This window comes from Syzygium oleosum, unplaced genomic scaffold (assembly GCF_021117445.2).
Source record: "Syzygium oleosum isolate NSW1041296 unplaced genomic scaffold, Sole_v2.1 Sole_v2.01, whole genome shotgun sequence".
Taxonomy (NCBI): Eukaryota; Viridiplantae; Streptophyta; class Magnoliopsida; order Myrtales; family Myrtaceae; genus Syzygium; species Syzygium oleosum.
In genome coordinates, this window is record NW_026607485.1 from 37,624,979 (window position 1) to 37,651,134 (window position 26,156).

Sequence of the window (26,156 nt, forward strand, 5' to 3'; positions counted from 1 at the left end):
GCGAATCATAGCTTGAAAACTTACATAATGTAGCGTAAAATATACTCAATCTTTGCGCAAAAGCTGAGGTAGGTACATGCTGTGTAAAATTTAATTTAATTTTCGTTCCAGAACAAATTACTATTCCTAATCCACTAAAATTCTATTACTCTTTTGAAATTGGTGTGGGGGACCCCTTTCGTTGATTATACTTTTTGAAAGTTTTAGGACTTGATTGTATTTCGTGATAAGTTTTAGGACTTAATTACACTTTTTGAAAGTTTTAAGACTCAATTACACTTTTATGACAAATTATCCCTATTGTAGAAAGGAGCAAAATCTGTATTTCTAGTCCCTTTGTTGAAAAACCAAAGTCACTATTGTCTTCATCTCAGTGATTCCTGTCCTTTGAGGATGGTTTCCACCTCTCCAAAATCCATCCTTGCTCGATAGGTTTGCATCCCATCACCAACGTCAATCGGTGTTGTTCACTTCCCCGCCATTCTCGTAATGACCGCCTGTTGCACAGGTGCGTCCGCCTCCTTGTAAGCGGACAATAAAGAAATGCATTATCAACGGCTTTGATTGAGTCGATTGATTGCGAATCAGATCCGCGAAAGTATTAGCTTCAAAAAAATGGCCAAGAGTGGGGACCAGAAGCCTTGGCGGCATCATCATCAACTTGTAGCTTGTTTTGTCTCAATTCTCTTTCACGTGTATTGATTACTAGGTTGGAAACTACCACTACAGCGTGTGGGCCCCAGTAAAATGACTCGGCGTTATAAGTATGGCAAGTAAAAGGGTCAAATTCTCGGCGTACAAGGGTGGGAATAAGATTTAGAAAAATTTTCATTTTTAATCCCCGAACCGATGCAGATTTCTAATCAAGTGCTTAGACTTTTAATTCGTCTAATCAAATTATTGAATATGCATGGGCTTTCTAATCAAGTTCACATTGCTCCAAATCCGATTAGTTGGAGTTAACGTATTCGTCTGAACCGGTTAGAGTTTTGACGTGAAATATGGAATCGCGACTATCGAATTCTATGAAGGTACTTTCATTTCCTTTTATGACTACTTAATGTATACATCGCGACTATTGAATTCTATTTTGGTGAATAGTAGAATACTAGTTGATTTTAAAGCATGTCTTCATAGTTTACTAACGACTTCTGCTCATGTACTGATTTTTCTTCATTTCTTGGATGATTGGGCACGCATGAAAACCATTCTGTTTCTCTGTTTTTCTATTTTTCTGTTCCCGGGAACATGTTTGGAACAGAAATCCGTTTGGTAACGCGATTTCATTTTTCTATTTCTGGAACAAATTTCTACTCCAGAAATAGGTTTGGAACAAAAATCAGAAATAAAAAAAAAATCTACCTTTCTATTTCTGGAACATAAATGAGAAATAAAAACTCTTCTCATCGCTCGCGTCTCGCTACTAGCCGGCCGCCCACCCGCCGTTGCCATCACCCGCCTCTCGCCACCGTTGTCCATTATCGGCTACCTCCCACCGCCGTTCGCCGCCACCCACCGATGGCCATCCACCACCACCACCTGTCATCCTCCACCACTGCCCGACTTCGTTCGCCTCCCACCATTGGCCGCCGTCATCCACCGCCGTTCGCCGCCACCCGCCGGTTCTCGTTGCCGCCCATCGTCCTCCGCCATCCACCACCACCCGATGTCGACCACCTCCCGCTGCCACCTTCTGCCACTGCCCGCTCGCCAGCCACCTCCCGCCGACTGCTGGGGATGAAGAAATTTTGTATCGTTATCAAACGAATTTCTATTTCAGAAATAGAAATTTTGTGTCATTATCAAATGCGTATTTGGCAAAGAAACTCGTCCATGAAATAGAAATAGAAAAATCTATTTCTGGCCAAAAATTGATTTATAGAATAGAATGGTTATCATTCGCACCTTAGGTTCTGATTTATCAAGTACCTACAAGACTTGCTTAAGCGTTTATGGTATTTGACTTAAATTTCCGTGTCTTTTTTCGCTTTTTTTAATCACATAATCTACAAACAGATAGTCGGTTCGAAACAACCAACACAAGTATTGACTGATCCCATGACTGTCTTGTGTTATAAACTACACTAAAACGAGGGAGAACTCTGATCCGTGACAAGAATCCCACTTCGGAGGGTAGGTCCCTGCAAAGTGATAGCCACCGACATTGGCGAGAGAAAATCTACACGCTATGTGTAGGGAAATGTATACACTTTGGATTCATTTGTAAGGCCCTATTCTTGATTCCTTCGAGACATGAATGTCAGTTAAACATTAGCGGATCATCTTCTTTGCAATTCATCGCCTAAATTGGTCTAAGGAGATAATTTTTGTCCAAAAACGTAATAGGATTATTTGAAACTGACATATTGCGCCATTTGTATCTAAATTTGCCAATTGGTATTCTATGTTGAAACGTTCCTGTCAATACAAGTTCTATTTAATCAATTGATCCCACTAAATTGTTATTGTAACTCCGCCATTGCTCAAATGGATCGGGTCGGGTCATTACATAAGACGGTATTATAAGACTCTTCAAACTTAAAAAGGAACCATTCACTTCGAGTTTTTTTCTTTTTGGCGTTTATATCACGTTAGTCCATAACCTAACCATTGTCAATTGATTGCATGAAGGCGACTCATTCGCTAGGGAACAAAACGAGTCATGTTACTACAAATTGCCGTGATATATGGGGAAGGATGGCTTATCAACTTGGTGGGCATGGCTAAGATTTGACTTCAAAGAGCTCCTACTCAAATAACTTCTCCATCGAAGCATCTCCATACAAATTGCAATCAAACCTGTTCATACTCCTGAAAATTCCTTCTCAGTAACCTTCTTACTTGCTTCAGGTATCCATTAAGATTTCACCTCAAGTACTATGGAGCCTCACAAAGTGTCTTCCCTTCAGTTCTCATCATCATGTCGTCTCTTCTTCACATGTGCAGTGCTTTTGCCATGCATTAGCCTAGTCTCTTCAGCAAATAACAAAACAGACAAGCTCGCGTTACTTGCATTCAAGGCTGCTATAACTGAGGACCCTCTCGGGGCCCTGAATTCATGGAACCATACCACCGACCACTGTGGGTGGTACGGTGTCACATGCGGTCGCCTGCACAGCAGAGTCACGGGACTAGACCTACAACACCTGAAGCTTTCGGGATCCATCTCCCCTCACATTGGAAACTTGAGCTTCTTGAGATTCTTGATGCTCAACAACAATAGTTTCAATCACGAAATCCCGCAACAAGTGAGTCATTTGCACAGTTTACGTATCTTGCAATTATTTGTCAACGCATTGGAAGGTGAAATCCCGAGAAACTTGTCGGGTTGTGCTCGCCTGACACTGCTCCGCCTAGGTCACAACCGGCTGGTTGGAGAAATTCCCGTCGAGGTCGGTTCTTTGCTGGAGCTTGAGGGTTTATCTTTTGCCTGGAACTATCTAACGGGAACTGTTCCTTCATACATCGGAAACATGCCATCGTTACAGGCTCTCAGTCTGGCTGGCAATGAGTTAGGTGGGAAGATACCCCGAGTTCTTGGAAAGCTAACCAAACTAAAAAAGCTTGGTTTAGGACCAAATAGGTTGTCTGGCACGATTCCTCCATCTATCTTCAATCTTTCTCTAACGGTGTTCGACATCGGTGGAAACCACATAGGAGGGAATCTTCCTGCCAATATAGGGTTCGCTTTTCCAAACATCGAGATTTTCACCATTTCCTCTAACCGATTTTCTGGAGCGATTCCTCGGTCAATGTCTAATGCAACCGCTTTGTTGTGGCTACAAGTCAATGAGAACCAACTGTCAGGGAACATGCCTCCTTTGGACCGCTTAAACAAGCTCAAAATATTGCTTATCGGTTCTAATTATCTGGGAAGCGGAGGATACGGTGATTCGAGCTTCTTTTGCTCGTTGACTAACTCCACCAGTCTATTGCGCTTGGATATACAAAGCAACAATTTTGGCGGGACGTTGCCCGAGTGCATCAGTAATTTCTCCGTTACTCTCTCAGAATTGTGGCTAGCCAAGAATCCACTGTTTGGCACAATTCCTCGAGCACTCGGAAATCTCGTCAACTTGGAAAGGTTGTTTTTGGACCACAGCAAATTTTCAGGTATTGTCCCCTCGGTTTTGGGAAATCTTCATAACCTAGTGGAACTGGATTTATCGCATAACAAGTTTTCTGGAGCAATCCCTTCTTCATTAGGAAAAGCTAGCACGACTCCATCTCGAACACAATAACTTTCACGGCCGCATTCCATCACGTCTATCGGAGTGCCGAAGTTTGGTGGAGCTTGATCTTTCTAGTAACAACTTAAATGGAACCATACCTCCAGAGTCCATAGGTCTCTCATCACTTTCTATACTTATGAACTTGTCTCGGAACCATCTCGTCGGTGTCCTACCTAAGGAAGTTGGGGAAATGAAGCTTTTGGCTCAATTGGATGTCTCTAGAAACATGTTAGAAGGCGACATTCCGGCCAGTCTTGGCAGTTGTGTTAGATTGGAAGTGCTCAAAATGCAGTAGAACTCTTTCCGAGGCTCCATTCCTTCATCTATTAGTATGTTGAGGAATGTCAAGGAGCTAGATCTTTCACACAATAATTTATCCGGTCAGATTCCGGAGTTTTTTGAGGCACTTTACTCTTTGGAGATCCTGAATTTGTCGTACAATAACTTTGATGGCATGTTATTAACTAGAGGAATATTTAATAATGTCAGCGCTACTTTTATCTTTGGAAACGACAAGCTTTGCGGAGGAATGCCCGAATTTCATCTCCCGAAATGCAGCTCTAGAAACTCAGGCCGAAGACTAATCCCTAAGTGGAAGCTCGCCATCTCGATTTTCTTCGGGGTTCTTGGAATAACTCTTGTTCTTGCTCTTATGTACTTTGGTTGGTTGAAGATGAAGAAAAGGACAGAACCAGCTTCAAGTTCCAAAGATGATTCATCACTGAATCTATCTTACAGAATTCTTTTTAAAGCAACCAGTGGGTTTTCTTCAACTAACTTGATTGGGGTTGGCGCCTTTGGATCTGTTTACAAGGGAGTCCTCGATGAAAATGGAGCTGTCATTGCTGTGAAGGCACTTAATTTGACGCTTCATGGTACTGTGAAGAGCTTCATATCCGAGTGTGAGGCTTTAAGGAATGTCCGACACCGTAATCTTTTGAAAGTCCTAACAGTATGCTCGGGCACTGATTACAGGGGCAATGAGTTTAAGGCCTTGGTTTATGAGTTCATGGTCAATGGTAGCCTTGAAGATTGGCTACATCCAAGTCCATCATCAGCTAATGTAGATGGGAGTGCGCATAAATTGAGTCTCATCCAGAGGATAAATATTTCCATCGATGTTGCTTCAGCATTAGATTATCTTCATAACCACCTTCAAAACCCTGTTATCCATTGTGATCTGAAGCCAAGTAACGTCCTGCTAGATGGTGAAATGGTTGGACATGTTGGAGACTTTGGTTTGGCGAAGGTCGTGAATGAATCGACCCACAACACTAAAGCTAAAATGAGCTCTGCGGGTGTAAGAGGAACTGTGGGCTATGCTGCTCCAGGTGAGTCTCCTCTCCTCTGTACCCTAAAGTAAAACGGACAAATTATATTCTAATAATGTCCAAGTGTTTGCGTGCTATTTCCTTTTCCCTCTGCCGCTTGTGCTGCAATTATTTATCTTTTATTTGCAATTCGAATGAAGCGCAGAATACGGAATGGAAAGCATTGTTTTAAGAGAAGGCTATGTTTATAGTTATGGCATTCTCTTGCTTGAGATGTTCACAGGCATGAGTCCAACAAATGAAATGTTCAGAGAAAATTTTAACCTTCATAAGTTCGTTGAGGAAGCCTTGCCTGAACAACTCCTAGAGATTACCGATCCTCTTCTACTTCAAGAAATGGAGAGCCATATAGGCACTGGCCGAGGTAATGCAGCTCGCGAATGTCTGGAGATGGTCTATAGAATCGGGGTTGCCTGCTCAGTCCAAGCACGCAGAGAGCGCACGAACATTGCGATAGTCGCAGCTCAGCTGCATTTTATCGGGGATAAACTTCATGCAGCCGGTTTACAAGGATAGGTAATGTACAAGATAAATGGCTTTTGTGCTTTTTATTTTCCCTTGAACGACCAGATCATTGCCATATATGCACCGATAAGCACGCATTCATGTGCCTGCTTATGTGAATAAACTCAAAAATGCACACACGATTCCTCAATTTTCTGGTTTTGTGTGAATCAAAAAGGCATGAATTGCCAACTGAATCACAGAAATGCACATTACAGAGATAGAGAATTCATCCTATAGAATAATTGTTAGAACTCCGAGGGCAGAATGAGGTTATTCTCGTGATCAAAGCAGTTGACAGGCTAATCATAACCCTCCATCCCTTAAAAATGTTCGGCATATGCATTCGCAGTTGCACCAAATTCGTTGGATTGAGGACATTTATGTAGCTTTAATTAAGAGTATGCTTAAAACTATCACCTTTGCTGAAAAAATGAATCTACATCTCTCTTCCAGGTTATATGAAGTCGGGAGTGCTTGGAGTCGGTTTCTGCAATTTCAGTAGGATGTTTTCTTCTCCCATGCTTAGCACTAGAAAAAGGGGATGCATGCTATGTTAGTATAATAGATTTAGGGAAGGCGACGGTTCTCCGATCTTGGCCACGGTTCAAAATGAGAACTCAATCTTGTCTGTTATTCAATAAAACTCGGATTTGGCTCAATTGTTGCAAGAACTGCAAGTAGCTCTTTTAATTTGATGACGACTCGATGCATTCATTCTTTCGCAAACCTTTTCATGTACGAGTCATCCGTGGGGCAGAGCAGGAATTTGAGAAGCAAATCAAATAATCCTATCTGGCTGTTGAAATCGTATTTCTCGTGCGTGGACAGGATTTCGCTACTTCAGCCACCGTGAACAATTTGTCCAAGCAGACCAACTATTTTTTACATGTAATGCAAGTTCCAAACCGTTCCTGTGAACATAGAATCAGAGCAAGCTCTTAAGTGAGCTGTGAAGTGCCTCTTTTGAGATTGTTATAACTCTCTGGGCCATTGGTGTGGCAATAATTAAAAGTTTTTAATTAATTGCATTGTCTTTTTATTAGACGTTTTTCGGTAAGAACTTGCTTTCTGCCGTCTGAAACAATTTATTTTCATGGAAACGATAAAAATTTGAGAAAACGTAGTTGATTGTATACTTGTGTTCTATTCTATACAACCTCAAATTAATTATCATTGATCCTATTATAATCTGTTATTCACACGGTTTACACAAAACAAGGCCAGATATGTATGACTTTATCTAAACACCTTGTGATGATCAAATATTATAATCATACTTGATCATCCTCTGTAACCTCAAATTGATTTACACTGATCAATAAGTTATATTCTTAAATGGAAATAATGAGTACTATGAGCCCTTTCGAGAAAATTTTGATGATCATTCATTAGTTGCAAAAACAAGCACAACCAAAAGGAATTGATTACCCGTTTCTTCTCATTGAGGCAACATTTCCAGTGTTTCTGATGTCACAGCTTATCTCGTAGGCTTGCAAGAACTTGCACCCGCTACTTGTCTTACTTTTTAAGGAATTATAAAGTGATAAAGAAAAATAGAAGTATGACCAACAGTCCTCTAATCCAACAAGCTACATCTCAAGAAAAATAATAAAGAAAAACCAAGTGCGCATCTGTCCACACAGAGAGAGATACCTTAATAGAGATGACAAAGTGACCTCCAGCCTTGAGAAAATATGATGCATTTAGAGCCAAAATTCTTGCCTGAGATGTAACCACATATCATTGAACATCACATGTTAACGAGAGACATCTTCTAGCAAAGCACTCTAAACAGGTAGAAAAGTTATCCAAATAACAGATTAAAGACCTTGCATTTCTCTCCCTCTGACGTATAATGAACACACTTCATTACACACAGCTTAAGTCTGGTGTAATGAGTGCTTCAATAAGTCATGCAAGTGTTTTTTCTTTTTTCTGGTCAGCCAAGTGTAATGATGCAAGTCATGCAAGTGTTTTAATAGTCAGTATTCAATTGATAAACAGTCAAATGCAGAGACACTTCCACGAGTATTATCACAGCAACTTTTATCATATGTACACGCAAAAAGACCATTCGGGTGATCAGAGAGACATATCACGTGCATCCAACACCACTTCATAATAAGTCAAGTTGTTGCACACACTAGATCAAAAATAATAACAAGAGCACGTGCAATCTGACAAGACGTGCGAATTTATAATTTAGCATATGCTTGAGTAATTATTAAATTAAGATCCACTAGCCCAAAGCCGTAAAGACAACATAATGTACACGACCATATGCTATAATCTGGAGGGCAGGTTAACCTTATCGACAAAGTTTGAAATGGTAACCTAAATCAGCAATTGGTCATAAGGACAATTGCATGAATAAGGACCTCACCAGACTAAAAAATTTGGGAAGCCGCACATTGTAGTTGCTGATGGTAACACTAAATTGTCATGCACACTAGTTGAACAAACCTGATTTTCATAAATCCTTAAGCTTCATACAACAGAAACAATTTGAAAGGCTACAAACCATGCATCAGAAACTCGAAAATGCATCACCCAAACTGTCTTGAAGGGGAATCCGAATATTTCACCAAATGCTTTGTAATAATTGAGTACAGGGAATACTCATGGAGTTTGCCGGCCTGAAGGAATGTGATAAACTTATCTTTAAGGAAAAGGAAAGGAAAAAAAGATTCAACTATATTCTCAAATCTCTCAAAGTAAATCAAATCAGAACTAAAGAAAACAAAAAAATTTATGGAGTGAACCAAGCAGATATCCATCAGAAAACTCGAGCTTGCATCACCCATGCTGTCTTGAAGGGGAATCCGAGTAAATTCTTCATGTGCATAAGTTTCCTTCTTGGTGAAAACAGAAAACACAATACAGTTCTGGGGCAAATTTGTATAAGAAAACTGTAGTTACAGGATATACAGATATATATAAGAAAAGGTAAATCACAAAACCAAGAAGTTAATCCCCAAATAACAAGTCATCCCGCCCATACAAATTTAAGCCCCACAGATACACGAGGGAAACAAAAATCCATGGCATGAATATAGCCTACAAAGATGAAACAAATCATGAAAATATCACAAATAAAAATGAAGGCTGCAAAGAAGCATTGATTTTGTTATCAGAAATAAAAAGTTGACAATTCATGGAATCTGCTTCCAAAGGAGCAAAAGGTAAAAAATCTCCATTTTCATAAAAGAAGAAAAATCTAAATAGAGAAATAAGTTGCTACGAGCATATAACAAAACCATGCAGTAACTCAAACAGAAATAGAGGAGGGATGCATTATATAGGATTTCCTTTTCAGTGGTCCAGAGGCAAGATTAAGTCCTGGACCTACACTTTGGCAAGGAAGACCTTCATAAGAATTTATTCAATTTCTTTCATAGGCAAAGACGAGTTAATACCTGATCTGGCTGAGCAACATCTGAAAATATTACATCTACCATTCCGACCAACATACGGTACTTGGCTGGATGTCTAGCATCTTCGATAATAGGAATAACATTTGTTCTCTTCTTAGCCATGTTGACTAAGTCCCTTCCACTGTGATGTGAAAACTCAACTGCACACACCACTCCTGTCTGCCAAAAGGAACACATGACAACAAGTCAGTCGTCTGATGAAGTCATTTGGTAAAAGAATCATTCTTCCAAAACAAACGACCTACAGGGCCAACAATGTCGGAAACATGAGATACTGTGGTCCCAGAAGCAGCTCCCAGATAGAGAACTCAGAGCGCCAGGTTTCTGAATTTGAAAAAAATGAAACTTGATCAGTGATATGGAAGAAGCCACACATCTACAATACACCAGAGAAAAAGGAAGAGAGATGCTCACAATCCATATCTCATCAACCCCACCAAGAATGGCAGCTGCCAACTTTGATCGGAAGGGGTTCCACACTCTATATTCCACTTTACTTCCATCTTCATTCTAACAAGAGATAAAAAACACAAAGAAATACAGCTTAGTTACATTTCTAGGGAAATGAAAACAAAGAAGCTTTCAAATTTAACATGAGAATGATAGTCAAAGAATGTAAGGGAGGTCGACATTATTAAGCTCCTAAAACGGGAAGATCTAAACAGTAGAAAATTGCATTTGTATCAACAAAGTTTACTAGTAGAAAACTCTTTGCTTATAGCCCTGGCAAAAGGAACCTCACACAAATCAAAGAATCAACTCCAAGCCAGATGCTCCTTTACTAATCAAATTCGGGTAGCATAAGTACAGATAGCAAAAAAATATTTGCATTCTTAGAACCGTTAGTAAAAGTCTAAAAAACCAGTTGATCCTAGATAAGCAAGTTGTTCACCATTTTTTTTTAAATTCTATTTTGAGATGAATTGGGAGCTTATCAGTTCTAGTATTTGAAAAACCAATTAAATCAGTGCAAAATGCCTAGCAATCACTAGCAAGATGAATAAAAAAGCATATTCACCTGCACAGAGATTCTCTTCTCGTTGTAGACGGCCTCTCCAGGGACCATATTCTTTGTAACAAGAGCATCTTCTTTGTCCTTAGCAATGAACACCCCCTCATGTCTATGAGGTTCAACCACAACTCTGCTTCCACCTTTCATTCCACCTCTACCGCCACAGCGTCCTCTTCCACCACAGCCGCCACCGCGTCCACCACCATGCCCTCTCATGGTACCACCTCTGTCACCACCGCCTCTCCCTCTTCCTCTCCCTCCATCACCCCTTCCCCCCCTAAATCCGCCGCCACCCCCACGACCTGCAAATGACCAAACAAGACCATTTGTCAAGCAATAAATAAGCACTCCAATACCCCGTTAAGGGTCTCCAAGTAGAGTTAAAAATATAACATCCTGAGACACTACCTCATGGAACTGGCTCACACGAGTGTAAATTAACATAAAATCTCAAAAAAAGACAACCCCAGCTCATCCCCGAAGCAGAAAACAATAACCCCACACTTTTCTTCCACTACCAAGAATCACAGAGCGCAAGCAGTACCAGTATCCCACAAACTTCTACAGCAGCAAACCGTAACCAAAACTTAGTATCATCCTCGGTCGCTGAAAACAGCTCAAGAACTGACCCATGCCCATGATTTTCAAGTGAGACCAGGACCAAAAGGGCAAGAAAAGAAAAGCATCCACCGACCACCCAAAGCTGAACTCCTCTTTCCCTCCATTTCCCACACGGTCGCCGCAAGAAGGGACAAGGCGAAGAGTTACCTCTCTGAGGCGGCCTCATCTTGGTGATGGCTTGCGAGAGGCTAAGGAGAGCTGCTGGTATCTGCTGAGAGGTAGATTGACTGAGGAAGAAGAGAGTGAAAGCTGCAGATTACACCCTGAGAGGTACGGTGAAGGAGAAGGAGAAGGAGAAGGGAAGACAGGGCTTTACAAGGAGGAGGCTTTATAGTAAAACGGTGGGCTATTTTCACTCTGCGTAATTAAATTCGCACATTTTTAATTGTCCTCGATAATAAAATAAATTGTACTCGATAATTTAATTACAATTTAAAGTGTCTAAATATATTTAGTTTCCACTTTTTTTAGTTTTTCTATTTTTAAGTAAAATCTAGTTGTTGTAATTATTAATACAACACCTTTTGTTTTTTTCTTTTTGTTGTGGATATCTCATTTATATTAAACTCACTATATTTTCTTTTGGGATAATGACACAAATAGTTCCTGAACTTTAACCTAATGTGCAATGTGGTCCGTGAACTTTTAATTTATTCAATGTAATCCTTGAATTTTAGTCTAATGTTCAATGTCGTCCATAAACTTTCAATATAGTTCTTAAACTTTTAGCAAATATTCAATGTACTTCAGGAGATGATCGGACCTCTTGAAAGATTTTTCAAAATAAAATCAGTGACATTTGCCAAAGTGAAACTTTAGAACATGAAATTAATTAAATGAAAGTTCTACACAAAATAACATATGTTTTAATTGTCAATGAAATTTCATTAATTTCATATTGATAAAAATTAATATTATTCACGTAGTGTTTATGAAAAAAATATCAATATGCCTTAATGTGTATTACCTTTTCACGTCAGATTTTTTAGTGTACTTCGAAATACTCCTATAATGTCTCGCGTGCTTAAAAATGTCTCACAAATATTAAAGAAAAAACTCAAATTCCTTGATATAGTAAATAAAGAGACTTGATATTTTTTTTGTACTAATGAAATTAAAAAAAAATCACCAGGAAAAGTGAGCTAGTGAGATGGAAGAGATGAAGAATAGATTATTTGCAATAAGAGTAATGATCAATAAGAAACTAGTTTTTTATTTTCAAAATGGCAATAAGTTTAAATTTGATGGGAAATCGTAAAAGGAAAATAACTAGGTTAAAGACACCTGTGCAAATATGAAAACCATTACAGTCGATTTTGTCTATCTAGTAAAAAAGGAGTAGGTATAGTCATAAAGGATGGAAATAGCCCAAAAGAACTTTTATCCACATTTATTACACCCTCCACATGAAAATTCTAAAATTCTGATTTTATCCTTATATTATCTGACCTTATTTTGTCTAAACAGCAACCAAATACCAAATAAATTAAAATTTATTCAATCTCGACTACCATCCTGATCACTAGATATAGTTGATTAAGTATTCTGCTAATAAGAGTTTGTGGAGATCCTTCAAAGTGTTTGGCAAAAAGACGAAAGTTTTTAATTAAATGCATTAACTTTTCATTAAGAAAATTTCCATTTAGAATTTCCCTTTGTCCTATGAAAACAATTTATTTGGATGTAAAAAAAAAACAATCTAAAAAAAATTAAGTTGTCCTTTTCTATATAAATTACTAATTGATTATAGTTGAACCTAATATATTTGGGCCAGCAGGCCCAATAGCATATAACCCTCTTCCAATATTTTGAATCGATGGCGCCACAAAACTCGAGCGCGAACAGAAGCCAAGAATGGAGTGGAGCTCAAAGGCAGAACACTGAAATAGCCGAAGGATTCTAGTCTCAAAGCGCAAATGAGCTCCAAAGATTCTGCATTCCAAGTGTTCGGGCAGCGTTCGATCAAGTCGTCGGCCCTCTTTCGATCTTCGAACCCGTAAGATTAGTCCATCATGTACATACCTTTCTTGATCCTTCAAAACTGCTGTGCTGTTGATGTTGATGTATCTCTCTGGGCGTTCCTTTTCTTGGGTTCTTTCTTGTTGGGTCGTGAGATCAGAGGCAAGGACGCCAAGGAGGATGCGAACAGAGACCGGAAAGCGGGCCCGACGCGCATCTCTCTGTCCGAGTTTCTCGATCAGAAACTGCGAAGGACCTCTGCTTCGCCGGGCATGATTCGGGTACTGTTTGTCTCCGACCTTGTGTTTGGCTGCCAAGAAAGTGAAGGAAAATCTGAAGTCCCGTCATATTCTACTTGGGCATCGGGTTATGGCGATGCCATATTGGGAGTGATGAACTAATTGTCTAGTCTGTGTGGACAGTGCAGATGTACCCTTTGTTTCCCTGACATATAGTTATAAGAACCTGAAGTTCGTTTGACTGTGTTGATTGTAGAAACCAATCACAGCCCAACCTTGCGATAATTTAGTCTCTCTTTTTAGGTGTGTAGGAGGGTTCATTTTCTTTTTCTTTTACCCTTCAATTTCGTGTCGAATTTGCAGAAAAAATGCGTGCATGCCTAGTCTGGGACAATATCTTCTTTGCAATAGCTTAACTTATTTATGAGAAATTACCATACAAGAATAACATGAGGCATTTGTCTGGATATGAATTGTTCTCCCACTCATTTTAGTCAGGTAATTTTCATTTCGGGCTAGACCCATTTGGTTCAAGTACATGCTCCTTTCCACTTGATCATTTTCAGTGGCCTGAATAATCAATTGATTGAGAGAGGGAAGCTCTTTCCTTGGCAGGGCAAGGCAAAGCCGTTTTCGACGCTCCTAGGCACTAGAGATGCGAATGAGTTGGGCAATTCACGAGACTGCAAAGAGAAAGCGTTGGTAGAAAAGAAGTGCAGTGTCGATAAAGCCGTCTTTGAGCAGTTCAAGCTTACTTGTAAAGAAAGTGGAGAAGATCGTAATGTTGCAACCGGCTCCGATAAGGTCGGAGACTTTGTAGAAGTTGTTGAAGGGAGGGAGTCCAGAAAGAGAAGGAACCCTTTCGAAGGTTGGTGCTTTAAGTTTAATCTCAGTTCTCACCCTTTAAACCTCGGTACTGTCAATCGTTTTCACTATGTTTTTGGGTGATTGATGCAACAAATGATAGCAAAAGATTGGTCATCTATCTCTAGATTTGGCTCTTCAAGCGTGAGTCTAGTCTAGCATGAAGGAACCCTTTCGAAGGTTGGTGCTTCAAGTTTAAGTTCAGTTCTCACCCTTTAAACCTTGGTACTGTCAGTCGTTTTCACTATGTTTTTGGGTGATCTGATGCAACAAATGATAGCAAAAGATTGGTCCGTAATCTCTAGATTTGGCTCTTTAAGCATGAGTCTAGTCTAGCATTAAGGAACCCTTTCGAAGGTTGGTGCTTCAAGTTTAAGATTTGTTTTCACCCTTTAAACCTTGGTACTGTCAGTCGTTTTCACTATGTTTTTGGGTGATCTGATGCAACAAATGATAGCAAAAGATTGGCCCTTTATCTCAATTTTTGGCTCTTCAAGCATGAGTCTAGTCTAGCATTAAGGCCTCCACGTTTATCTATAGGATTAACAACTCATAAAATCACCATCAGCAGGCATGTGAAATAAGCTCTTGTAATTGAAGATAATAAGTTGAGAGGGCAATGAAAGATAGTGATTAAGCAAGTCTATGAATGATTAGATAAAATTAACCTACCTATCTGAGGTTGCAATCAAACCAAAACTCTTTCTGGGCACATGTGCCGAAAAAGATGGGCTTTTAAGCCCCCGTGTTCCTCAGTTTTCAACAGATAGAGCTCCTCTATACTGGGAAAAGTATGATGCAAAACCTTGAATAGAGCATGAAAGCTGCATAATCAGCTTAAACGACATGTCATAGTCACGGGGATCACTAGAACATTCCTGGAAGAGCAACACTGGAACTCCATCTTGGTTTTTCAATGGTTTCACATCCACAATCGCTGATTGTTAGCGGCTTGGTTGATCCTATCTTGCACACGCAAGTGAATTCTGAATCTACGACAACGGTTTTAGCTTGTTTGGCTAGACATAAATATCATGCCAATCTAGTAAGTCTTTGAAATCATAAGATACAACTTTGACGATATGGCCACTGGATTTTTGAACCTAGATGGTAAATTTCGCACTTATTTTCCCTCTTTCGTTACCATGTGGTATTTCTTGGAATAAAGACATTGCTCGGTGAATGACCCAGATGAATACTCAGAAAGCATGATGCAATGAACTTTGCAAGCAAGCCTTACCTTAATACACATGATGACATCTTACAATGCCCTGATCCCATCTGTGTACGCTTCATACTGTTCAAAATATACACATAAATTACTCCATGTATACTTGCAAGGCGGAATTGTTGCTCCTCTGAAGCGTGTTGTAGTTCTGGGACAAGCTCCAAGTCCCGAGCAGCAAAGGAAGGCAGAGAGTATTAGCCGGAACGAGAAAAGAAGGCCTCTCTATAACCACTGTAAGTCTTTAAACTCTCCTGCCAATGAAAGCATCGAAACCATGTCATCCCAAGATGGCTCTAGTTCTCTGAAGTTCTCTTTAAACGGAATCGAAAACTTTTTCCGGCGAAAATGCAGAAGTGTGGCCATGACTAACTTGATCAGGTAAATTGTTTGCTTCATGTTCTCTGCTGCCAGATGCAAATGGTGGAGGCTTTTGGGACAGTGGAATGGAGGGCTTTGAGAGCGAGGAGGTGGGGCAGAGCGAAGTGTGGGAAGGGGTGGGATCTACCACAATAGGTGGCATAGATTGGCACTGAACTGAAAGCTGTTGATTATGTTTTTGATCTTGTTAATCTGCAATGCCTTCAGTTCTCTCTCTCTTCTTCTTTTTTTGGGTCGTGATGTGACCTTCATTAGCATGTCAAGCATGCTTGAGTCCTTATTTGGTTAATGCAGATTAATATAATGTGTTGGAAAATGAAGATTGAATATGAAAACGTGGAATTTGACCGTTTGATTGTACGCGTAAGAAGCCAACTTGAGCACTTAACGCACACTATCGGTATTAGGTTGGACATCAGCAATTTCCATTAGTATATTTAACAAAGGGATGATAGTGAACCAAATTTGGAAAGTTTAAGTGTTAAATTGGACAAGAAAAGATTTAGAGGATATATTGGACATCGAACAAAAGTTTAGGACTACATGACATCAATAATAATTCGTCATGGACAACTTCAGGGATGTTAAGTGCAAAGTAAAAGTGAAGTTGGTAAAGAATTCATGAAACCTTATGATTTCTTAATGTCAAGTTGAACAATATGTGAAATGCACTATCGGTCTGCTCTCAGGTTGAGCAATGAGAGTCGGAGAAGGGTAGTCGCTCAGTCTCTAAGTTGGCATTCTTAAGACTAAAGAGTCGGGCAGAAAAGTAAAAGAACTATTCGTTCACGATCCTTCAGTAGTTGTCATACATGTCATAAACATATCTTCTAGAACACTGCATAATCACCATCTCGTCACTAACACGAACCCTCTTAACGATGTCAGATGACACCATCAATTGCCCCATCAGAACCAAAAACATGACACCATTCTTGGCCACTACCCTGGATACCGCTGCCGCCCTCGATGCCTTCTCTTTAAAATAGAATTTATGTGCTTAAGATCGGACGACTTCATATCGTAAAAACTTTAAAGACTCCACAAGTAACTAGTAAAAATATGAAGACATCCTGGGACGGTGGCGGCAATACAGTTCGACCACCGGCGAGGATCCAACGTCCCTCCCTAAGCTCTTGGGGAAGCAGTTGCAGATCGCTACGTAAATGAACGACAATTTCTCAATCGGAAAAAAAAGAAGGGAAAATGACACAAACAGTCCCTGAACTTTGATCCAATATACCAGAGAATAAATTGAACACGTACCAAAAGTCTATGGACCATATTGAACAAATTAAAAGTTCAGAGATCACATTTAATATTAGGATAAAGTTCATGGACTACATTGAACAAATTAAAAATTTGGAGACCAAATTGTATATTGAGTCAAAGTTTAGGGACTGCCTGTGTCATTTTCCCCAAAAAAAAAAAAAGAGCCTGGAGACCACGTTGACGAACGGATACGGTGGCGTTTCGACATCATGGCCAGAAGTCTTCAGAGCAGCTAAACGCCGTCGTTTCGCTCGTTCGGTAAAACCGGAACGTCTTTCACCTCGCTGCTTCCGTAGACTCCGCGCAGAAGGAGCTGATCTCCGGCGTCTTCCCCTCCTCATAGCCGCCGCCGCCGCCGCCATGTGGCGGAGCTCTCTGAGTTTCTCTTCCGCGAGAAAGCTTCTCTCATCGTCATCGTCGTCGTCGTCTTCTTCAACCCATCACTCATTCTACAGCGTCGCCACTCGGCCACTCCAGTCCCTCTCCGCCGCGGCGCCGCCGTCGCATCCGAACCCGCCGGTTGCGGCGACGTCAGGGGTAGGGCTTATCGGCAGAGCCGATGGGGTCAGGGGCTTTGCCTCCTCTTCTCCCGCTGCCGTCGCTGCCGCTGCCGCTGCCTTCGACGTCTCTGCCCTCGCTTCCTCGAGGGCGAGGGACGCGGTGGACTTGGCCCGTCACTACGGGCGGTGCTATTGGGAGCTGTCGAAGGCTCGCCTTAGGTGAAGCTTCCATTAGCTCTTTCTGGGTTTTTTTGATTCGGGGAATTTGCGATCTGGGTTTGCTTTTCTGATCAATTCAGTGAAGATGTTCTTGATTTGCTATTTCGATTGTTGGTTTTCGAAATTCGGTAGCTTGAACGACTTGCGTGGGCTGCCGTTGACTTGATGACTGCCCTGGGTGGTTCTCTGCATTTTCTTTGGCTGCTGGCTTCCACTTTGACCAAAACCACGGCACAGATTTTATGGACGAAAACCGTCGTCTTCATGCTTTTGTTTGACGTTTTGAAAATTTGTGATCTGTTATGCTGGGATCCTATGTTGCAAGCTACTGCTGCGGAACATTTAAGGATGTATGTGTGCTTGAGAATGCACTAAATTTGATTTACTATTTGTTCCTGGGTGTAAGCTATATCTGGAAAAATAATGACAAAAGCAGTGAATACTCATCCATACAAGCTAAGTGAACAAAATCATGTCGATTGTCTGCTAGTAATGATAACTCTTGCCGCCAATTTAGTTATGGGGGCCTATGAATTTTCTTGTCTAGGAGGTCGCTCAAATCATGGTGCAATCTATACCAGCTGACATTTCAATCTACTTCCACAGTCAGTACTCTATCATCTCGCAGTCTTCACTTCATTCATTTGGACCTCTTTATTTTAGCTGCAATGCTTGACTTTAAATTGTATACAAAGACAATCCTGCATGTATTAGCTCAGCTGGTGACCGACAATTTGCCTTTGTGGAGTTTTCATTTTTTCCAGCTACATATGCTGGTCTTGTCATTCTATTTAGAGTCCTTCAACAGCTTATATCTGGAATCATCCAAACTACTTCACAAAGCATACACTGTTCCTTGAGAAATGGTTCCACTTAAGCTATATCTATATCATATCAAACTTTTGTGTTTGCCAACCAACCCATAAGGTAGTGCTTGGATGCTTATTCCCTTGCACGGTTCTCAAAGCATTTGATTCACACTGATAGAGCAGATAGAATCTCTGATGACACAGAAAGAACCTATTTACTAGTTACGTTTGATTGATATCTCCCTGGACATGCTAAATGGGGGTAGTTAGTTTAGAGCATAGACTGGTTTCATATTAGTCAAAAACCGTTCTCGTTGTGCTCAGAACTAAAATTTCTCTCTCTCTCTCTCTCTCTCTCTCTCTCTCTCTCTCTCTCTCTCTCTCTCTCTAGTTTGTTAGTTGTTGCTACCTCTGGAACCGGGTTTGTTCTTGGGAGTGGGAGTGCGGTTGACATTCCAGGGCTTTGTTGGACTTGCGGTGGCACCATGATGGTCGCAGCTGCTGCAAACTCCTTGAATCAGGTAGGTATTTCAATAGAATTCTCATTGCTGTGATAATTGGCTCTCTGCGATTTTAGTGAACTGTTTTTTTTTGTCGTTAGTGAACTGTTGAGTGGATACTTTTTCTGGTTAACTGATGATTTAGTATGGGGCGTTTATCTCGCATCTCCTCTTAGACAAGAGTGTGTCCCTGAAAGTGGACATTTAGCATTTCATTGAAACTTCACATTGTTATGTATAATGAGATTATAGGTTTGATGTCTATAGTTTAATGAGAGATTTTTGTATCAGCCCATGGTCTCCTTATGCATAAACCTCAGGGTATTGGAAAAGGTACAACAAGACTAAAACCTGTTTAGAAGATAATTCAATCAAACTCCAAAAAGCCCTATCAAAGAACCAAGCATGTTGCGTGTATCATCTGATCTGAAATTACTCACCACAAGACTTTTTCTTCATTGCTAGTCTGTTCGTGCATCACCGTTTCTTATAACTAAGCCATTCACGAATGTAAACATAACCGAATTTCTTTGGATGGATCATTAGTACATAAAGTCCCTCTCTTTCATTTTTCCCTCCCCAAAAAAAAACACCCTAGAAATAAAACCTCGGTGTGGTAATATATATGAACAAAGTTCCCTTGCTGATGAGATCCCTCTAAACCGTGAATAAAATCATGAACTGACTAGCCAATCACTCCAAGCGATAATTTCACCTAGTGCCTGGAACCCCGTTGTTCTTCCACATTTGGTAGCAAACGGCTTCTTTGAATGAAACTCTATATTTTAACTTGGGATCTACTTGGAGTGATTTTTGACGTTAAACTTTCTATTTTTTTAAGTCGTACGGTTTTCAGAATTTGACTTTTATTTAACTCGGAACACCTAAAATCTATATTCAAATCAACATGCTGGATCATCTATCATATTTTGATACTTTGTAAGATTAATTTTTTTGTTTTCAAATTTTCGGAGGAAAGTAAGTATTAGGGGAAAACACTTGTTTACTTTGGCAAACATGCCCTTGAATAGGAACAGAAGAGTAGTGGGTTTGTACTAGGACTGGGAATTAACTTGGGGAAAATCACAATTCACAAGTTAGCTCGCATTTGTTTCTTCTGGGCTTCTTTCTAGCTGAATGACCTTTTTAACTGAAATGAAGAACCCAAAAGATTGCCTTATGAGAGATGCCTAGTTTTACTGAAAGTCTTATGTTTACGAAGGCCGTATAGTCACCAATAAAACTGTTCAGAAAAGAAGGAACAAAAAGAAGCAGAACTGCATCATGAGGACTATTTGCATTATTATAGTTCCATGGAAGATAGTCTCTCACAGACATATCTTAGGAACCTGAACTATTGCAGTCAAAGAGATGCGAATTGTAACCACTGGGCTTTAAAAGCGTAGACTCTAATGAATTGATTTTATGTGCAACACCAATCTGGTATCATTTACTTCCAGGTCACTCTGCTGTTGATTGTTTGGAACAAATGTTTTTAAAGGGTGATAGGCAAAAAGTTAGGATGGTTACATGAGTATCCTATCATATTTAATCAAGTGAATGCATCTACGATGAGTGCTTTAGCATTGATATGGTGGTTCAACCTATTTATTATCAAATGCAAGTTAGGTTCAGAATCCAAATCAGCTATGTCATTAGGACATAAGATTCTAGGTAAACAGTAAATATCACACTCAATTGAAATTTTTGGCTAATCAACTAAATCAGTTATTTTGAACAAATTGACTGGTAACCAAAATTCAACAATTTCTTTTTTGATTTCTATTCCCATCCTCAATTAGAACCAATTTCATATTGAATTTAATTGATTTGCTATTTGATTCGCACAGTTCCATTCATGGATATTTTTATTCCAACAACCTTGCTTGTACTATCTAGTGGTCTCTATTGCCAATCAAGAAGGATCATACATTTTTTTAATTCCAACAACCTCACTTGTAATATCTAGTGGTCTTTATTGCCGATCAAGAAGGAAAGTAGTTGTCTTTTAAAGAGAAGATGATTTTTAGTTTTCTGTCCCTGATTAATGTCAGTTTATTGACTACTTTCCACTTTAAGTCAATATTAGGTTTTAAATTGTCATGAACTTAACAAGAGGATGAGAGGGGGAGGGAGGGAGTGAGGAAGGCAGAGAGTCAGAGTCAAAAGTCAACAATCCCTCTGTTGGGAGAGTAGTGCTAATTTGATTGAGAGAGTGAGGGATCGGCAGCTTCGCTCGCCCCCAAAGAGAGTACCTATTCACTATGTTCTGGTTCACTTAGTTGGAAGATAGAGTTGGCGCAACAAGGTATAAATGAAGGAGATAGATAGTTTGGTACTGTCGAGAGCCTAATTAGTTCTCTATTGGGGTTCCTTTTTTTTAATATGATGTGTAGAATGGTATAATCCGTCAGAAGAAAGTTTCTAATTCTATGTGCCTTGTTAATCAGGTCTTTGAGATAAACAATGATGCTAAAATGAAGAGAACAAAGCAAAGACCTCTACCTTCGGGGAGGATATCTGTACCTCATGCAGTTGCTTGGGCATCTTCTGTTGGTGTAGTTGGGACTGCACTATTGGCATATCAGGTGACCAAATTAATTACATAGTAGCTCTAGAAAAGTTACTTTAGACTCAGCAGTCGGGTATTGGGCATTTCTTTCACTTTGACATTTTATTTTGCTTGGAGGACTAATTTGACTATCCTGTTGACAAGGTTGTTTCAGACTAATGCATTGGCTGCGGGATTTGCTGCTTCCAATCTTATTCTTTATGCTTTTGTATACACACCACTGAAGCAGATTCACCCTGTAAATACTTGGGTTGGAGCTATTGTTGGTGCCATTCCACCCCTTCTTGGGTAATTTTATCTCTCAAGTCTCTTTGCCTTATCTATACAATTCTGTTGATCTGCTCACAGTGCTTTCGTTAATAAGTTTAAAAGTTATTTTTAATCTTAACACATTACATGCAAAAGATTCTCACCTAAAGGATCTTCATGCTGTGTGGACCATGGTGGTCATAGTCATAGGAAACTCCTATATGTGATTGGAGCTTGAATCTTGATCTCAGTTGGACTTAGACCTGACACTTGACTTTTGGTTATAATCAATGTTTTTAAAAATCCGATTGGACCAGTCCATCCAACAAGGGCAGGTCTGGACGCCTGAACTTGTAGCTTTAAAAAACCGGATCAAACTGGTGTTGACCTGATTCAATCTGGGTCACGCAGGGTAGTTGAATCAGGTAGTGGACTCACCAACAAAACTAAAGAAAAAGTCACCTCTGGAGGTTATTTTGACCGAGGATGTCAATGTTGAAGCTGCTATGCACGTACCTTTCTGGCCATGTGTTCCTTTAACCTTGAAAGAAACTAATTTCAGTTTATATTTATTCTGAAAAACACAATTGAAGTGGACAAAAAGGAGGCAGGAGTGATTTAACCAATGGATTTGTCACTCTTTAGGGCAGGGTCATATCCTCTGCCTTACTCAGCTTCCTCCTCATTTGTATTCGGTGGTCGAGAAAAGAAACTATTAAGAGCATCCCTCTAACAAAAACCTACAGATGGGTCCACATCGCCACTTCCGCACCTTATGGTCTTTGCTAAAATCATTATGAGCCCTCTTAATTTGAATTTGACCTCCATGGAACTGCTTGTGGCAATGTATAAACTTGTAAAGTGGGGTGGTATGGAAAGGACACTAAAAAGGGTGACAGTACAGAAGGTTTTTGAAAGTAAAAAGTTTAAGTCTCTTTAGGAATGAATGGTGAGAGGGAAGAAGAGAACGCGCCCGGGGGGTTGGTCAAACAGGGCTACTTAATCCAGTTTTTTGGACATTTTGATTAATATTTGACAGACAAGCAAGTAAGTTGTGCTTCCGATGGTGGTAACTAATAGGCCATTTCACTATCTTGGTTGTGTAGCCAAACTGAAACTGTGATTACAGTATTAGCCATCGAGAGGTTTTGAAGCGGAATTTGACCAATACTGCTAAGCTTCAAACTTCATAGTTTTATATGTTTCGACTTCTCGGTGTCCCTTCAAAAGAGGAGAAGAAGCCCTAAACCCTATGCCGCTAACTACATAGGGGCATATAATTGCAGCTAAAATTATCTTTGGTGTCTCTTCATATGAGAAGAAGATAACTAAACCCTATGCTGTTAACTACATAGGGGCATAAAGTTGCGGCTAGATAATCTTGTGTCCGAATGAATGGATTATCTGTATATATTTGGGCAGGGGGACAAGGTGCAGACATGAGCCTGAGATGAGTTGGAAGAGTCTGGAATGTTGGAATTTCTGGATTTTGAGAGGGCTATATTATATTCGACACATAATGTGTACTTTAGCATGAGTTAGTCTAATTCCTGAGCGTGAAGTCATTTGTGATTTTTGCTTTGGAGGATAGCGCAATATGTATGAGATGGATTTGACGGTGACAAAGAAATAATGTGCTGCCATTGGTGATTGGCTATTGGTGGTGATTAATTAGTTTCCCACCATCTGGTATTGATGAGATAAGATGAATAATATTTTTAATCAATAACATTTGGTCAGATATTATTTCTGTAATCACCTAAAACATCACCTTCTCATTGAACTCTCCTCCAAAACAAAAATAAAAATCATCAACGACTTGATCAAGAATTAAACTACTTTAAGGTGGATACTCAATGGTTTTTCTTCAATTGTTGAGTGGTGCTTAAAGTAAATGCTTAGTGGCCCCTCTTCGGTTGTTCTATAACGATGAAACTTTTAATTCTCTAAGTATTATTTGCAGCTATTTTGTATATTGTCATGTTTTGCATAGATATCAGATTATGCATTAAAGCTTTTGATTTTTTGGCATTTCAGTTGGGTTGCGGCTTCTGGTGAAATTTCTCTCAACTCGATAATTCTCCCGGCTGCTCTCTACTTCTGGCAAATACCCCATTTCATGGCTCTGGCACACTTGTGTCGCAATGATTATGCTGCTGGAGGGTATGTCCATGTTTCTGATAAATATTTGTGTGAAAATTTACAGTCATTTAACCATAGACATAAACTTTCTTGTCAGCATGATCTTTTTCAGTGCTTTAAGATTGTTGAGGTCGTGTGAACTTTGTTTTGAAACTTGTATTTCCAACCTTAATGGATACTGCGAAACATCTTAATTTTAGGTCTTTATGTAATTTTCTGCTTTACAGCTGAGTATTGGGTCTAGGTACCTTGTTGATTAAAAGCTTATTGTCTTTGCTGGCTTACTATCTCCTTTTTCCCTCACACATTAGGTTCAAAATGCTATCCCTTGGTGATGCTCTGGGGCAGAGAACTTCTTTAGTAGCTTTAAGGAACTGCCTCTATCTGGTTCCTTTGGGGTATTTAGCCTATGACTGTAAGTCCCTGAAACCTGAACCTTTTATACTTATGTATGAAATTTTGCACTCTTAGTTAAATTCTGTCAGATTGACTAATATATACCTTAAAGTCGGCCTTTGCTGCAATGTATTGACCTTTTATTGGACCTTTCCTTTATATCTAAGGTTTCCACTAATTAAGTGGTGGATGGGAACATATTTTCTTTTTAACTTTATTGACTTGTCCAGCTCAAGCCTATATTTATGTAAAAAATAAAACAGAATTCTGAATGTTTTGTGCTTCTTAACCCCCTTTCCCTTCCGGAAAGAAATGGAAAACCTTCTCAGCTTTGTTCCTTTCCGATGCTATAGTTCTCTTGTTTTCTTTTCTTTGCTTAGGTTTCATGAAACTTTCTTATTACTGTTTACTTGATTAAAGTTGTCTTTCTACCTCTTAATTTGACAGTGATTATGAATTGTGATTTGGACAAATTTGCTTGCTATTCTATGTGAATTAGCTGGACTAAATTGCTTATAATTAGGTGCATAAATGTTAGGTGGATTTATGGGATGTATCATTTATAATATATATATATATATATATATATATATATATATTTTTTTTTTTTTCCTTCAATCTCTTTGAGGTATTTTCTTTTTTCTTAAGAGCCTTCTCAGTTTCCTTTAGACTCTTGTGTATCTACCTGGAAGGAAATCTACTTTTCTTACAGCTCTAGTGCTGGCAACTTAATTTCTTTCTGCAGGGGGTTTGGCAACCGGGTGGTTCTGTCTGGAATCAACACTCCTTACGCTCGCTATAAGTGCTACAGCATTTTCGTTCTATCGGGACCGTACCATGCAGAAGGCGAGAAGAATGTTCCATGCGAGCCTCTTGTATCTTCCTGTATTTATGTCTGGCCTCCTCTTTCACCGTGTCTCGGATAATCATCAAGATCTCTCAGAGAGCCGCTCACTCAAATATAACGAGCTCTCATCTTCTCTGGAAACTCCATTAGAAGAAAATGGTTCTTCCAAGAGAAAAAAGAGTGCGAGGACACAAGCACGACCGCCGGTTGCATATGCATCTTATGCACCATTTCCTTTTCTACCTGCTCCTTCTTACACTGTCCCTCATTGAATCCGAGTCTTTCAATTTTAAAGTTTTTGCAAGAAAATCCTTGCTGTAAGTTTTTCAGATTTTGTCAAGGAAATGCACCCGTATACATGTCAATAATGTTGGGCGGGGGGATGAAATTCAAAATGGGTGGAGCCAGAGGCTGTTGATCATTTTTGTGGTGAGGGTGTGCACTTTCTGTTGTTGAATAATGATTATGGACTTGTAAATTGGATTACTGCCCGGTTTTCATTTGACGGAGAGGAATGTACATTTCACCCTGGAATTTGGGGTGAGGAGTAATTAGCCACTAAGCTGTAAATTGTAACATTTGGTAACTCGCTCATACTAGTCCGCTAGTCATTTTGGCATCATCTGTTGAGTTCGATTGTGCGGCGGGTACTTTTGAATTTTCTTGCATTGGATATCAATCTTATGTTTGATTGAGAAAAAAAGGTAAGAAGTGAAAGCAGGGAAAAAAAATTGTTAAGACGAGAACTTAACAGAAAAGGAAGAGAAGAAAAGGATATTATGTAATTCACTACAACAGCCAAAAGTAGATCATGACCACAATTGCAGGTTAACAGAAGGAAAGAG

At 39.7% G+C, this 26,156-nt stretch overlaps 4 protein-coding genes, 2 non-coding genes and 1 pseudogene across 6 annotated transcripts; 4 read left to right on the forward strand and 3 right to left on the reverse strand.

The window, feature by feature from the left end:
* The first annotated feature begins 2,879 nt into the window (after positions 1-2,879).
* LOC115681184 (probable LRR receptor-like serine/threonine-protein kinase At3g47570) lies at positions 2,880-4,241 on the forward strand. The gene has a single exon (XM_030605034.1). The coding sequence runs from the start codon at positions 2,880-2,882 to the stop codon at positions 4,239-4,241; it is 1,362 nt and encodes a 453-aa protein (XP_030460894.1).
* Positions 4,242-4,545: 304 nt separating this feature from the next.
* LOC115681191 (probable LRR receptor-like serine/threonine-protein kinase At3g47570) lies at positions 4,546-6,175 on the forward strand. The gene is made up of 2 exons (XM_030605048.2): positions 4,546-5,563; positions 5,709-6,175. Exons 1-2 carry the CDS (start codon positions 4,564-4,566, stop codon positions 6,077-6,079), a joined length of 1,371 nt encoding a protein of 456 aa, XP_030460908.1. The 5' UTR covers positions 4,546-4,563; the 3' UTR covers positions 6,080-6,175.
* Positions 6,176-6,876: 701 nt separating this feature from the next.
* LOC115679551 (rRNA 2'-O-methyltransferase fibrillarin 2-like) lies at positions 6,877-10,808 on the reverse strand (annotated as a pseudogene).
* LOC115683443 (small nucleolar RNA snoR60) lies at positions 8,594-8,664 on the reverse strand. The gene has a single exon (XR_004006019.1). It is a non-coding gene; the product is annotated as a small nucleolar RNA snoR60 (small nucleolar RNA).
* LOC115683436 (small nucleolar RNA snoR60) lies at positions 8,843-8,915 on the reverse strand. The gene has a single exon (XR_004006017.1). It is a non-coding gene; the product is annotated as a small nucleolar RNA snoR60 (small nucleolar RNA).
* Positions 10,809-12,945: 2,137 nt separating the features above from the next.
* On the forward strand, positions 12,946-16,121 carry LOC115679562 (uncharacterized). Its single transcript, XM_030603179.2, has 5 exons — positions 12,946-13,133; positions 13,257-13,377; positions 13,951-14,203; positions 15,541-15,660; positions 15,839-16,121. Exons 1-5 carry the CDS (start codon positions 13,054-13,056, stop codon positions 15,958-15,960), a joined length of 696 nt encoding a protein of 231 aa, XP_030459039.1. The 5' UTR covers positions 12,946-13,053; the 3' UTR covers positions 15,961-16,121.
* Positions 16,122-17,359: 1,238 nt separating this feature from the next.
* On the forward strand, positions 17,360-25,933 carry LOC115679538 (protoheme IX farnesyltransferase, mitochondrial). The gene is made up of 7 exons (XM_030603153.2): positions 17,360-17,796; positions 18,997-19,126; positions 21,556-21,693; positions 21,832-21,965; positions 23,964-24,089; positions 24,380-24,483; positions 25,210-25,933. Exons 1-7 carry the CDS (start codon positions 17,438-17,440, stop codon positions 25,581-25,583), a joined length of 1,365 nt encoding a protein of 454 aa, XP_030459013.1. The 5' UTR covers positions 17,360-17,437; the 3' UTR covers positions 25,584-25,933.
* Positions 25,934-26,156: the final 223 nt, after the last annotated feature.